This window comes from Phoca vitulina, unplaced genomic scaffold (assembly GCF_004348235.1).
Source record: "Phoca vitulina isolate PV1807 unplaced genomic scaffold, GSC_HSeal_1.0 scaffold41, whole genome shotgun sequence".
NCBI lineage: Eukaryota > Metazoa > Chordata > Mammalia > Carnivora > Phocidae > Phoca > Phoca vitulina.
The window spans coordinates 4,007,311-4,023,135 of NW_022589744.1; the positions used below are offsets into that span (position 1 = coordinate 4,007,311).

The following is a 15,825-nucleotide window of genomic DNA, read 5'->3' on the forward strand; positions in this document are numbered from 1 at the left end:
TCTGTAAAATGAGGTAGCATCAGTTTTGAAATCCTTACTTATTATGTGGATAACAAAACCCATTTTAGATTGGTGGATAATTGAGCATTGACCACATTACTTGCATTGGTCAGCCAAAATTAATTGAGAGCATAATTTGTATTTTCCACAATATTTGACATGACTATAGTTTCAGAATCAAACTTCTGGAGTCTTGTGATCTGGTGGAAAGATTATACCTGAATCATAGTCAGATGAATGTTGATCTGAGGATTCGGGGTGGGAAGCGGGAATTCGAAACTATCTTTAGTTGCTTATGTTCATTTCTGTGATTTTATCCACTGATATAGTAAACTGATCTTCTAAATCTTTTCTGTAGGAAATTTTGGGAACGGTTTATTGCCCTGTGTCATGAAAATAATAGCCTACACGGAATCACTTTTGAACAGATCAAAGCTCAGCTAGAGGCTTTAGAACTCAAGAAGACGTATGTGTTGAATCCGCTGGCACCTGAATTTATCCCCCGGGCTCTAAGACTGCAGCATTCAGGAAATACCAACAAACTGCAGCAGTCACCCCCCAAGGTAAAGCCTGCTGATGGAATCCAAGAGGGTAGAGGGAGAGAACAGCACAGAAGGGTCCAAGGTTCATTGGGCTGCAAGTTACTTTAAGCATTGGAAATGAAGGTTACATTTGGCGGCAAGCAGTTTCTGCAAGGAGCTTGTCTAGTTTGGACATGTAAGTGAGAATACAGTGTGGTGTGTAGCCGTGCTCAATGTCCTAATCATCCTCAAAAAAGTTTTCAAGTACCTGGTTGCTTCTGGTGTCCTTTGTATAATATCTCCCTGTCCTCTCTACTGATAGGCTTTTCTTTAGCAAGATGTGAATAAAACAAAGCAGTTTAAAAGACTGTCAACACTCATTAAAAGCATGCCCTTAGAACATATTATTACAAGGAATAATATTATATAATAGTGTTCGTAGAAAACAGTTCTAATCCTGTGTTGCTGACCAATTCATTTCAAGTAATATTTGACACAGTGAAAAAATTTGGTTGACTTGAAGATTACTTTAATTGATTTGACCTATATTTGTTGTGTAAGAAGTAATCCAATCAGGAGTGGAGGTGGGTCAGTCAGGGCCATGTCTACTTTTGAACCATAGTTATTTCGGGCAGGGACAGCTGGTGTATTTGCTACAGTGCCTGAAAAACATATGCTTGCACTTACCATCTAGAAAAGAAAGTTATGAGAATGGCATGTTTAGTATTCTGGGTTTTTTGGTGTGTTTATAGTCATCAGTATGGTATTAAATGACATGAATGAAGTAAAAGAATATTTCAATTTGGGGCTTCATTTTAAAAGTGTAAAACCTGATGTGTAAACAGTAATTAATGGTTTAATATCTTGAAAGTCTTTCAGCTAAATAGGTATTAAGCTGAGAAGAGAACTACTTCTGTGTTAAAATACTGTTGTATGTTATTAGTTTAATAAAAATGGACCGAATGTGCAGTAATGTTTAGTGATTTGGGATTTCCAGGGGATTAAGCATCTTGTATAAATGAATCTTCTAGATTTCTAAAGCTTAAACTATTAATAAATTGATGATCAACTTATTTGTCAGATAGTTAAGTTTCTTCTGTGTACCAGCTGCTATGGTAGGTGCTAGAGAAGCCTAGATAAGCGGATTAGGCCCCCGGAGTCCTTTGCAGCAGATGGTGGAGGGTGATGGTCAGAGGAAGTAGGTGGATTCAAGGCAGTTTCCATCACAGAGATCTTGTTTAGGAGCCCACTGAGTAGATGGGGATAGTGCTAGACTGAGGAGACATTTCAGAAACTAGGATATAAAAGCTCCATTAGGGCAGAGATTTTTGCCTGTATTACTTACTGTGCTAGCCTTGGTGCCTAGAACAACACTTGGCTCACCATAGGTGCTTAAAAGTATTTTTTAGATGAATGAATGAAGCTCAAGAAAGAGCTTATACAGAAGGCCAGAGGTGTGAGAGAATAGGCTCTACAGGGATCAGCAAGGAGTTTAGGGTGTGTGGGGAGTAGGGAATCCAGGTAGACATTTTTTTATTTTACTGTTTTTTTTAGTTAAAATGTTGTAAAATCATTATACCCTTTGCACATCCCTAACTACAATAGCGTAAACTCTTCTTACTGACTTGAGAATGTAAGCATCAGTTTATGTACTGTAGGTGCAGCTAGATTCAAGCCCTGATACCAAATGTGGACTGACCCTAACTAAGCAAGATCCTGCAGTTTGCTTTTTGTTGTCATTTTAAAGGTGAAGTAAATATATGTTCAATCCACTTGCTTTTCTAAAACCATAAACTCCCTGAAGACAAAAATCCTCTTCTATATACTTTTTATGGCCCCTAGTGCCTCGCCCCACTCTTTGCATGTAGTGGGTGCTCAGTAAATATTTGATAAGAGAATAATGGTTATGATGCATCAAGTAGAGTGTAGCGTGGCTTTTCTCTCTCTCTCTTTTTTTTTTTGGTGTGGCTTTTCTCTTTTATTTTTATTTTTTTAAACTTATTTATTTGACAGAGAGACACAGCGAGAGAGGGAACACAAGCAGGGGGAGTGGGAGAGGGAGAAGCAGGCTTCCCGCGGAGCAGAGAGCCCGATGCGGGGCTCGATCCCAGGACCCTGGGATCATGACCTGAGCCGAAGGCAGATGCTTAACTACTGAGCCACCCAGGCGCCCCGGCTTTTCTCTTTTAGTAAGAGGATTGTGTAATTTTAATTAATGGCCAAAACAGCCATTGCCCTGATTTTTTTTTTGACTTTTTAGAAAATATTCTTCACTGATACAACACATATCGTCTGTTGTTTCTATGTCACTAACACAGTGGTTCATCACATTTTTTATACACCTGGCTATTTAAGATTATTGATTATTTAAAGCATGTATGAGAATAATCAATAATTTTAAACAACTAAGGTATAGTGAGCAAGAGGTTATTTTTGTCACTTTATCTCCTTTCTCTCCCAGTATTTTCTTTTACTTCCATTAAATTGTTTTGAGGTTTGAATTTGTGCTAGAGTTTTGTTTTATTTAATTTTCTATTGTAGGAAGTTTCAAACATATTCATAAGTAGAATAGTATAATGAATTCCTTGTCATCTGGGTTTTCTTTTTTTTTTTTTTTTTTTAAGAATTTATTTATTTGAGAGAGAGCGAGAACACGCACATGAGCGTGAGGAGTAGAGGGACAAGCAGACTCCCCGCTAAGCATGGAGCCCAACTCGGGGCTCAGGCCCAGGACCCTGAGATCATGACCTGAGCCAGAACCAAGAGTCGGATGCTCAACCGACTGAGCCACCCGGGTGACCCCCTGTCATCTAGGTTTATTAATTACCAACTTAATCTTGTCTCATCTACAGACCACTCCCCTCCTTCCCCCACCAGATATACACACTGGAAAATTTTGAAACAAATCCCACATACTTTATTTCATGTGCTAGAGTCTTTTGATGAATGGGGATTTACTTCATTGCTAGAAAAGGATGCTATTTCTTTCTTTTTTTTTTTTTTTAAAGATTTTATTTATTTATTTGACAGAGAGAGACACAGCAAGAGAGGGAACATAAGCAGGGGGAGTGGGAGAGGGAGAAGCAGGCTTCCCGCCGAGCAGGGAGCCCAATGCGGGGCTCGATCCCAGGACCCTGGGATCATGACCTGAGCCGAAGGCAGACGCTTAACGACTGAGCCACCCAGGCGCCCCTCTTTTTTTTTTTTAAAGGTTTTATTTATTTATTTGACAGAGACAGTGAGAGAGGGAACACAAGCAGGGGGAGTGGGAGAGGGAGAAGCAGGCTTCCCGCTGAGCAGGGAGTCCGACGCGGGGCTCAATCCCAGAACCCTGGGTCATGACCTGAGCCAAAGGCAGACGCTTAACCGACTGAGCCACCCAGGCGCCCCAAGGATGCTGTTTCTGAAAATGTGATACTAAACCATACAATTGCCCCTTAAGTTTTCCTTAATGTTTAACTTTTAACACAGTTCTGTGCATAAGAAATATTAAAAATTAGTATTGTTGATACAGTTAGTATTGATGATTTAAATCCCAGTCTCATTTCATGTAGATGCAGTCATCAGAAGCCTGGCTGATAGTTAAAAGTGCTCCAGGACCTGCTTGCTTAGGGTTGTGTTTGGCAACAAAACATGCCCCGAGCTGTTGAGCAGTCACATAACTTTATGTAAGAGGTCCATTCTGTGATGGTGTTAGCGAAGGTACAGAGTGTTAGGGCTCCAGGAGCCGGTTGTCCGAGCTGGCCCTTTATTGCCTCCCTCTCTGCAGGCATCATTTATCGCCAAGCGCCTGTTTCATGGGCGCCTGCAGAATTAGCATGGAGAAAAGCAATTTGCCTGTTTTCATTCCACTTACTCCTAGGGCATTTGCTGGGAGCAATGTTTGGAAGCTTTGCTAAAATGGAACAGATTCATTTGCGCACACACTAAAAACAGGACAGAGCATAGATAATACTCAGAAATGGATCCTCTGAAAAGACCGAAGCATTATTTTATAGATTCTAGTTGTCAGTTGTTTTCATCATCTGTCTCCAGCTGCTTGTGTTGTGTCTCACTGTCCGGACATCAGAAAGCATGTCAGTCTGTGTACTTTAGTAGCCGAAGTGCCCAGCCAGGGGTGGACATGTGGTGGGCCTCATTAACATTTGTTGAATGCGTAAATGGAAAACAATGTGTGAAAAAGTAAATATTTGAATAAACGAATGGTAGAGTAAAAGGTCCTTACAAACTATGTTGACGTGAGCTATGTTTGCTTATAAAAATCCTGACATTCTACTAGAGGTTCACATTCTTTCTGAGATTTATTAGCAAACTTTTGGAATTATCATTGTGGAATGACTTTTATAGACAGTTAGTGCTAACCCTACTGCTACATTATTATTTTGTTTATAAGCTACCAAACACCATATGATTATTCTACGGACCAAGTACACTTACTGCCCAACAGCTGCGTGCTAAGTGGAAGCATCTGAGTAAGGTACCTCCCGCACTGAACCGTACAAGAGTGCTGAATTATACTTGCAGAGGTGCATATCTTTTCACATGATAGACCCCAAGTTGCTTTTTAATTTGGTGTATCCCACAACCCAGAGTGCTGATGTGTATTGTCTGGCCTGCTTCCAGCTTTACATATAGGATTAACCTAGACTGTGGTTATTCTTTGTATTGGTTTCCTATTGTTGCTGCAACAAATTAGCACAAACTTAGTGACTTAAAACAACACAAATGTATTATCTCACATTTCTTTGGGTCACATGTCCCAACCCTTGGTTGGTTTCTTGGTGTTGGGTCTCACAAGGCCAGGATCAAAGTGTTGGCTGACTGGCCTCTTATCTGGAGGCTCTGGGAAGAATCTGCTTCTGAGTTCATGCAGAATCTAGTTCCTTGTGGTTGCAGGACCGAGGTCCTTGTTTCGTTGCCTGCTGGAGCGTTCTTAGCTTCTGGAGGCTTCTCTCCTATTCTTGCATTTGGCCCTTGTGTTTTCTCAGAGTGACCAGCAATGTATTAAATCCTTCTCTCCCTTGGAATCTCTGACTGCCTCTTCTGCCACATCTGTCTGACTCCAGCTGGGGAAATTTTTCTGCTTTTAGGGCTCATGTGATTAGAGTGGGTCCACCCAGATAATCTAGGATAATCTCCTTATTTCAAATACACCACTTAATTATATCTGCGGAGTCCCTTTTGCCACATAACATGGCATAGTCACGGATTCCAGGGATCAGGGTGTGGACATCTCTGGAGGGCTGTTCGTACCACACTATGACTACATCACTGTTTTCTCTGCATGCTGCACGTTCACCCCTGCTTGATGGTTCATTAGAGGCTAAGGAATCGAAATGGTTTGCTACCCTTTTGGAATAGTCTTCTCTCCTTTCTTCCATCAGTGTATGTGCCTCAGCTGCTCTTGATGTCACTTCTGATTGCTTCTTCTTCTGATCTTCCCACCTATTTCCACCATCTCTGCTGCCTGCAACGCTCACCTTTTCATGGTTTCTTCTTTCTCCTGCCATGCTTTTCTTATTGCTCCTCTATTCCTCAGAAGTTTTTTTTTTTATAGCTAGTGCCAATCACTGGGAACAGTCTCCGGATTAATGGACCAACTGTGATTCTTTTTTGAGTGTTTCTTCTGACTCTCTAAGAGTTGGAGCTTCGTTGCACTTGTCCGCTCATAACCAACCTACCTGACCGCACGCCTTTGATGTTTAGTGCTGACTTGAATAATTAACATTGTGACAGATAGGGAGATGAAGGAAGCGTCACTGTACTTTCGCTTTGGCCAGGAAGAAATTTTTTTCCCTGCTATAGATGTTATCCACCCTCCCCTTCAATTTTCAGATGTTATGTACAAATAACAGATTTGTGTGTGTCTAAGGGTAAGTTGTATAACGTGCTACTTGTGTTGTATCATGGCTTTGTGTTACATTTAGCCAATAGAGCGAGAAAGACATTTTTGAAGTCCAGAAATTCAGAACCATTGTCTCTTCAGATGTTGTTTCTGCCCTAAAATCATCCCATTTCTAGCATTGCTTATTTAATATATCTTCAGTTGATGAACATTTAGGTTGTTAACATTTAACATACATATAAACAATGCTGTGATGAACATCTGTGCCCAAATCCAGTATTATTTTATTTGGATAAATTCCTGAAAGTGCAATTATTGGGTTAAAGTGTATATACATTTTTGATGTTTCTGGTAATATTGCCAAATTGCTTTCTAGAACATTTGTACATTCTCTTAAGCAGATTGTGTCAGTGTCTTTTCCTATCCCTTTAGTAAATTTTACACTTTAAGATGCCATGAATCATGCTCGAAATACCGTAAGTCCCAAACCATGTTTATGTTCACATGGTTGTTTTAAAGGTTTTCATCCTCAGGGATTGAAGACTCATGTTTTTCCCTTGAAAAGCAACTTTTCATTTCATCATTTAATTAATAGAAAATTTGTAGAGAAGCTGCAAAGGAACAGAATTTAGGTTTCAGTCACATTGACTGCTTATTTCTTTTTATTTAAAAAATCATTTAAACAAAGAATTTTAGATACCCTTAATTTGAAGCTGAGAAAATTCGAGGCCTAGCACCATCACTTAATATTTATTTATTTATCCATTTTTTAAAAAGATTTTATTTATTTGAGAGAGTATGAGTGGGTGGGAAAGGGGGTGGAGGGAGAGGGAGAAGCATACTCCCCACTGAGCAGGGAGCCCTTCATGGAGCTCGATGCCAGGATCCTGAGATCATGACCTGAGCCAAAGGCAGACGCGTAACTTACTGAGCCACCCAGGCGCCCCCCCATGACTTAATATTTAAAAAGAAAGTTGACTCAAAGCAGTCTAATGGTTATTGATTACGGACTTGCAGTCTTTGAATTTTAATTGTTGCTGTATATATTCAGTTTGCATAGGATTAGGAAAGTGGTTATTGTTCTCCTAATATTAAATGTGTTTTAAATTATTATACTTGTTTTTTTTCTTTAAAGGGGAAAAGCCTCCATCATACCCAGAATGATCATTTCCAGAATGATGGAATTGGTAAGTGGAAAATTAGCTCTGAGATAACTTGCATTTATTGTATAAGAGATTTAACCCCAAACTTCATCACTAGAAAGAGGAGGATGGGGAGGAGGCGGGGACACACACACACACACACACACACACACACACACACTCACTCACTTTGGAACTCACTTAACTCTTTTATTCAACACATCTGGTCTTGTGAATTCTCTTATGCTGTTTCTGAAAACAGGTGATTTATATCAGAAGTTTTGAGGAAAAACATTTAAGCCCATGCAACAAGAGTTTTTAGAAAATATATTCTACAAATGTTGGGTCATTGAAATTTCAAGATGAAGTTTATTTAAACGATTTAAAATATTAGAAATTGTGCTTTTAAAATAATAATTGCTTAACCTTCATTTTGTTTGTGGCTATATTATAGTTGTAAGCCAAAACTTCATTTTGAAGGATTGTATTTATTTTCCTAGTCTTAGAAGAATGTTTACTGAGTGTGTATGGTTTTCTCTCTTGAAAGACACACCTCTAGCTTCTTGGAAGACATTTACAGTTATACTAGTTTACAAAAGGAATACTTTGTATATCTCAAGCTAATTTTAGGGAACATTGTAAAATGGTTATGTGTTTTTAATATGCTTTGCTCTTCCACATTGGTATTTCTTTGATTATAAGATATCTTAGGGAAGACCTGGGAAATGTATTTTGCTGTTGGTGATTTAAATTATTCTTGTCTAGAGGAATGTGTACAACTACTGAGTGCACCCTCTCTCTTTTTCAGTTCAGCCCAATCCTTCTGTACTTATTGGCAATCCTATTAGAGCATATACTCCTCCACCACCTCTTGGACCTCACCCAAATTTGGGGAAATCTCCAAGCCCTGTTCAAAGAATAGATCCTCACACGGGGACAAGTATTCTTTACGTACCTGCTGTCTATGGAGGGAATGTCGTTATGTCGGTGCCTTTACCTGTAAGTGGACATTTGAGATACTTTCTGTTTAATAAAATAAAATAGGTTTCCTTAAATTAGTAACTATCCCAAATAGTTTTGTACCTTTTTAAAAAAAATTTTTCGGTGCCTGTAAGCTTTTATAGCAGCTCTTTCTTTAACCTTCAGATTTTGAAATGACCAAAGAAATATGAATTGTTGCTTACAATTTGTTACTAGATTATCAGTGGCTATGAAGAAATCTGTAAATTGGATGTTTTGATTGAGAAGCCTTTGTATTCTTTTAAAATATTTTTACTGGGAAAATTGAGCTGAAAGTTAACATAGCTTGTAAATTGGTCTCTTGTTTTATAAAGTGATGCTCTATTTTATCTTTTACTTTTTTATTCTTACATAATTCATTAACCTTTCCTAAGAAATATAGTTTTTTGGAGGAGGCAAAGAAGCTTTGATTAGTCTAGCTCTCTGGATCTGTGAATTTTTCTGAGAAATTTCACTCCTTATGAAATCTTACTGGTACTTAAAAACATTATTAAATCCTTTCTAAGACAATAGATATTTAGAGGGCTTCCATCTTGTGTATAACCCATTTTTAAATTCCTTTAAGATTCTTTAATATTTTGGTAATTTTGTTAATTTGCTTATATAATAATATTTCCAAATTCAGGAATTTTAGCCTAGAAAACATATCTTTCATTTAAGGCAAGTATTGTAATTTCAGGCAGAGGTGATTACTGCCAGGGATTTTTGGCACCTCCCACCACCAAAATGGAAAAATGCCTAGCTGTATAAACCTTTCTCAGCCATATTGATCACGATAGTTTACAATTACAGCAGCCAATGAGAGTAACTGTCAGTAAGAAATATGTAATTCATGCCCACTCCCCATAGCTGACTTATTTCTTCCCAGACAGCCTGGCAACATTATACATCATTTGCTTTAGTCCTTTAGGATTTATATTTCATTTTACTAGGTCAAAGAGGCTTTTATTATATAAGATTTTTTTTAGGAGCCTGCATTTAACAGTTATATTACAGTAAGAGGGGCAGTAGCTTAGATGTCATTGTATTTATCCTTTTATGTTAGTACGCAGAGATTATATGTTTAGATAACACCTAAAGAAATGTTCTGTTTCTGTGGTTTAAGGGAAGAGTTGAATTAATCAAAAGCATTAATTAAACTAATAGCCTGTTTGAATTTTCCCTACAGTAAATACACATGAAATGATTGGGTTATTCATGTAAAGTTGGAATATGTATATTTTGTGTCGAGACTCCTTAGACTAAATTCTTTCTTAATTTTCCCCCTGTTCTCTCATTTAGTCTATTAAACTATGTAACTATGCAGTTATAATTTAAAAGATAATTTCCTTGGTAACCTATGACATGTATACCTTCATATTGGGGGGAAATGATTCAAGATTATAAAATGATGTAATGTGTCAAGGAGTAATTATCAGTTTTAAGTCCTCAATTTCTTCCAAACCTGAAAAATGATCAATTTTCCCTACACACTAAAGATTCAGGAAGCCAGTTTTCTTTTTTAAAGAAGCCAGTTTTTGACCAGTTAAGATGTAGCAGTAATTCTGCCAATTGTTACAATTAGCATTGACTTTGTAGTTATTCATTTTGATAAAATTAACATCTCTCTGTGTGTGTTTGCTCTTTCCTAATCAACAGCACTATGGCAGCTTGCCTTTCAAAATGCACGTAATGCAGTTATTTTATTTCTTGTACTAACCTAGGTACCATGGACAGGGTACCAGGGCAGATTTGCAGTCGATCCTCGGATCCTTACACACCAGGCAGCGATGGCCTACAATATGAACCTCTTACAGACACACGGACGGGGGTCTCCCATACCATACGGCCTTGGGCACCACCCGCCTGTCAGCATAGGGCAGCCACAAAACCCGCATCAGGAGAAGGAGCAGCATGAGCCAAGTCGAAATGGTGAGCTGCTTCACTGTTCTCATGTTCCTGAATTGATGATATGCCTGTTTGTATCAACATATAAAGTTCTTTTAACAGTATGATTATTTTTTTTTAAAGATTTTATTTATTTATTTATTTATTTATTTATTTATATAAAGCATAGGGAGGGGCAGAGGGAGAGGGAGAGAATCTCAAGCAGACTCCCCACTGAGCGAGGAGCCCAACACGGGGCTCGATCTCACGACTCTGAGACCATGACCTGAGCCGAAACCAAAGAGTTGGTCACTCAGCTGACTGAGCCACCTAGGTGGCCAATATTTAGAGTGTTTTAAATGACAGTTCTTTAAAATTGAGCTGGAAAATCCTCTCCTGTTAAACATTTTTATTGACCCAAATTATTTTTGTGCTGTACTAAACATGAATGCTACTCTTGATTTAAAGTAGTTCTTATGTAAATCACAATCTCCTGTCTACTTGAATTATAAATAAGGAAAAATTACCCAGTCTGCTTTTTAAAGTCAGGTTTATTGAGGTATAATTTATATACAGTAAAATTCACTTTTAAAACATATAGTTGATGTGTTTTGACAAATACAGAGAGTTGTTCACTACCATCAGAATCAAGATATAGGATATTTCCATAACTCAAAATGTTTCCTCATATCCCTTTGTAGTCCGCCTTCACCAACCCCCGGCCCTGGGCAACCACTAATCGGGAGTTTTGTCTCTAGTATGTCATGTAAATGGAATCACAGAGTATATAGTTTGGTGTGTCCAGCTTCATTCACGTAACTTAATGCTTTTGAGATTCATTCATGTTGTCTGTGTCAGTAGTTTCTTCCTTTTTACTGTTGATTAGTATTCTATTATGTGGATGCGCCACAATGTTTTTATCTACCCATCATTTGATGGTCACCTTAGTTATTTCTATAATTTTTGGCTCTTATGAATAAAGTTGCTGTGAACATATGTGTGAACATACGTTTTCATTTCTCTAGAGTGTATTCCCAGGAGTAAGATTGCTGAGCATATTATAAATACATAGGTGACTTTATAAGAAACTGCCATGCTGTTTTCCAAAGTGGTGATCCATTTTTCATTTCAGCTAGTAACGTATGAGATTTCTAGCTGTTCCACATTCTCATCAGCACTTAGTGTTGTCATTCTTTTTAATTTTACCCTTGCTAGTGGGTATGTGATAGTGTCTGATCATAGTATTAGTTTGCATGTTCCTAATGACTAATAATGTTGAATATCTTTTCATTGGGCTTACTTGCCCTCTGTATATCTTTCATGAAGTGTCTATTCATATTTTTGCCCACTTTTTTTATTAGTGTGTTTTATGAAGTTATAAGAGTTCTTTATACCTTCTGGATACAAATCTTTAATTAGATACATGTTTTGAAAATATTTTCTCCCAGGATATGGCTTGCCTTTTCATTAACAGTATCTTTCAAAAAGTAGAAGTTTCTACTTTTGATAAAATTCAGTTTATCCATTTTTTTCTTTGAGTCATGTTTTTGGTGTGGTGTCTAAATTTCTTTGACTGATCCAAGATCACAAAGCTCTGTGTTTTTTTCCCTAGAAATGTCATAGTTTTAGCTCTCACATTAGGTCCATTTTGAGTTAAGTTTTATATGTGGTGTGAGGTGAGAATTCAGATGGTTTTTTTGTTTGTTTCTGTATGTGTATGTGTGTGTGTGTGTGTGTGTGTGTGTATATATATATATATATATATATAGCAACATTTGTTGAAAACACTGTCCTTCCTCCATTAAATGTAGTGCCTTTGTTGAAAATCGATTGCATATATGAAGTCTCTGTTCTGTTCTGTTGATGCACGTGTTTATGTGTATGCCAGATGTGCTGTCTTGATTCCTGTAGCTTTATGAAAGTCTTGACATCAGGTACTATGAGTTTTCCAACTTTGTTCTTTTTTCAAAACTGTCTATTCCAGGTCCTTTGCATTTCCATGTACATTTTAGAATCAGCTTCTCAGTTTCTACAAAAAACCCTCCTGGGATTTGGATTGGGATTGTGTTGATTTGTAGATCAATTTAGGGAGGATTGACATCTTAACAGTATTGAGTGCCCTGCTCCCTTTTTTAAAGATTTCAGTATATGACTCCTGCACAAACTTTGTTAGAGTGAAAGCTTAAATTAATATAGGTATTCAGTGTTACAGTTTTCCTCCTCAGTAGTGCATCCCACAAATTCTGATGTATTTTCATTTCATTCAGTTGAGTACACTTTCTAATTTCACTTGAAATTAGGTCCATGGAATATTTAGAAAGGGGAGTTTCAGTTTCTAGTTATTAGGGATCTTCTAAGAATTTTTATGTTACTGATTTCTACATTAATTCCATTGTGGTAAGAAAACATATTTTGTATGACTCAAACTCTTTTGAATTTATTGAGATTTGTTTTATGGTCCAGAATATGGTGTATCTTTGCAAATGTTCCATGTTCACTTGAAAAGAATGGAGTGTTCTATAAATGTTACTTACATCAAGTTGATTGATAGAATTGTGCACAACTACTATATTCTTGCTGATTTTCTACTTTTTAAAAAATATGTATTGAGAGGAGAATATTGAAATCTCCAAATACAATTGGCATTTGTCTATTTTTCCTTAAGAAGTTTTGCTTGATTAATTTTGAAGTTCTGTTATTAAGAGCATCAACATTTAGGATTATGTGTTCTTGATTAATTAACTCTTGTGAATTTGGAATGACTTCCTTTATCCCTGGTAATAGTCTTTGCTCTGTGACCTACTTTGCTTAATATCTAATGTAATCACTTTAGCTTTCTTTTGACTAGTGGTGGCATGGTATATCTTTTTTTACCCTTTTTTCTTTCTTTCTTTCTTTCTTTTTTTTTTTTTTTTTTACCTATTACTGTTAATCTCTTTGTGTCTTTATATTTAAAGTGCACTTCTTGGGGCACTTGGGTGGTTCAGTCGGTTAAACATCTGACTCTTGATTTTGGCTCAGGTCATGATCTCAGGGTTGTGGGATCGAGCCCTGCTCAGGCTCTGCGCTCAGCTCAGAGCCTGCTTGAGATTCTCTTTTTCCCTCTCCCATTTGCCTCTTCTCTCGTGCATGCTCTTTCTGTCTCTCTCATATACATAAAATCTTTAAAGTGCATTTATTTTATTTTATTTGTTTTTTAAAAGATTTACTTATTTGGGAGAGAGGGAGGTGGGGGAGGGACAGAGATTGAGAGAGAGAGAGAGAGAGAATCCTAAGAAGATTCCCTGCTGAGCTTGGAGCCCTATGTGGGGCTCAATCCCACAATCCTGAGATCCTGAGATAATGACCTGAGCCAGAACTAAGAGTTAAGTGCTCAACTGACTGAGCCACCCAGGAGTCCCTACAGTGCATTTATTTTAGATGGCATGTGGTTGGCTCTTGATTTTTTTTTTTTTTAAGTCCAGTGTGACAATCTCTGCCTTTTAATTGGGGTGTTAGACCATTTATACTTAATGTGATTATATAGTTAGGCTTGATTTTGTCATCTTGCTATCTATTTTTAATTTGTCCAATCTGTTTTTTGTTTCTCCTTGACTTTTTTCCTGCCTTCTTTTGGATTAGTTGAATATTTTTTATGATTCCATTTTATCTCCGTTTTTTTATTATTAGCTATAACTCTGTATTATTTTAGTATTTGCTTTAGAGTTTATAGTATACATCTTTAACTTCTCACAGTCTACTTTCTAATTTATATTTTACCACTTCATGTACAGTAAAAGAACCTTATAATATTTCAATTTTTCCTCTCCTGGTTTTTATGATATTATTGTCATGCATTTTACTTTTACATGTGTTATAAGCCCAAACATTGTTATTATTTTTATTTAAACAACCAAGTATCTTTTTTTTTTTTTTAAGATTTTTATTTATTTGACAGATTGAGAGAGAGAGACAGTGAGAGAGGGAACACAAGCAGGGGGAGTGGGAGAAGGAGAAGCAGGCTTCCCACTGAGCAGGGAGCCCAATGCGGGGCTTGATCCCAGGACCCTGGGATCATGACCTGAGCTGAAGGCAGACACTTAATGACTGAGCCACCCAGGCGCCCCCAGCCAAGTATCTTTTTTATTTATTTTTTATTTTTTATTTTTTTTAAAGATTTTATTTATTTATTCATGAGAGAGAGAGAGGCAGAGGGAGAAGCAGGCTCCCAAGGAGCAGGGAGCCTGATGCGGGACTCGATCCCAGGACCCTGAGATCATGACCTGAGCCGAAGGCAGACGCATAACCATCTGAGCCACCCAGGCGCCCCCAAGTATCTTTTTTAAAGAGTTTTAAATACGAACAATAATTTTTTGTATCTATCCATGTAGGTAACATTTCTGGTAATCTTTCTTTCTTTCCGTATATTCATGTTTTCATTTGATAGAATTTTCCTTCTGCCTGAAGGACTTTTCTTAAAATTCCTTGTAATGTAAATCTACTGGTGATGAATTCTTTCAGTATTTGTATGCTTGAAAATATTTTTGTTTCACTTTCATTTTTGAGAGATAGTTTTGCAGGGTATAGAATTCTTGGTTGACAGTTTTTAATCTTTCAGTGCTTTAATGATGTTACTCTGCTGTTTTCTTGCTTGAATTGTTTCTAGTGAGAAATCTGATGTCATCCTACCTTTGTTTTGTATATGTAATGTGACTTTTTTTTCTCTGACTCCTTTTAAGAGTTTCTTTTTCTACTGGTTTTAGTAGATTGCTTATGATATTCCTTGGTGTAGTTTTCTTCGTGTCTCTTGTGTTTGGGGTTTTGTTGAGCTTCTTGGATCTATGGATTTATAGTTTTCATCAAGTTTGGAAACTTTTGACCTTTATTTCTTTTTTTAAAAAGTTTTTATTTATTTATTTATTTATTTATTTATTTGTTTGTTTGACAGAGAGAGACACAGCGAGAGAGGGAACACAAGCAGGGGGCAGTGGGAGAGGGAGAAGCAGGCTTCTCGTGGAGTAGGGAGCCCGATGTGGGCTCGATCCCAGGACACTGCGATCATGACCTGAGCCAAAGGCAGACGCTTAAAGGCTGAGCCACCCAGGCACCTGACCTTTATTTCTTAAGATATTTTTTGTCTCACCTCCTCCTGGCTTCTTCAGGAATTCCAACTACCCAAATACTAGGCTGATTAAAGTTTCCCCACAGTTCATGGATGCACTTTCCTTTTTTTTCTCTTTCTCTTTTTTCTTTTTGTATTTCATTTTTTGTAGTTTCTGTTGCTCAAGTTCACTAAGTTTTTATTCTATAATGTCTAATCTGCTAGTTCCATCCAGTGTATTTTTCATCTCAGACATTGTAGTTTTCATTTCTTGAAGTTTAGTAGTAACCGTATTCTGGAATGAAAATTCATTTTACAAATTTCCAGTGGCTTTCCTAAAAAAGTGATGTA

At 37.3% G+C, this 15,825-nt stretch overlaps 1 protein-coding gene across 5 annotated transcripts in view; it reads left to right on the top strand.

Annotated features, from left to right (window-relative positions):
- HELZ (helicase with zinc finger) overlaps positions 1-15,825 on the top strand; it is a 159,085-nt gene that overhangs the window by 108,579 nt on the left and 34,681 nt on the right. For all 5 annotated transcript variants that reach the window (XM_032429922.1, XM_032429925.1, XM_032429926.1 and 2 more), the window contains 4 exons: positions 359-563; positions 7,502-7,553; positions 8,317-8,507; positions 10,232-10,439. In XM_032429922.1, the coding sequence (XP_032285813.1) occupies positions 359-563; positions 7,502-7,553; positions 8,317-8,507; positions 10,232-10,439 (656 nt within the window). The remainder of the gene's footprint in view (positions 1-358; positions 564-7,501; positions 7,554-8,316; positions 8,508-10,231; positions 10,440-15,825) is intronic.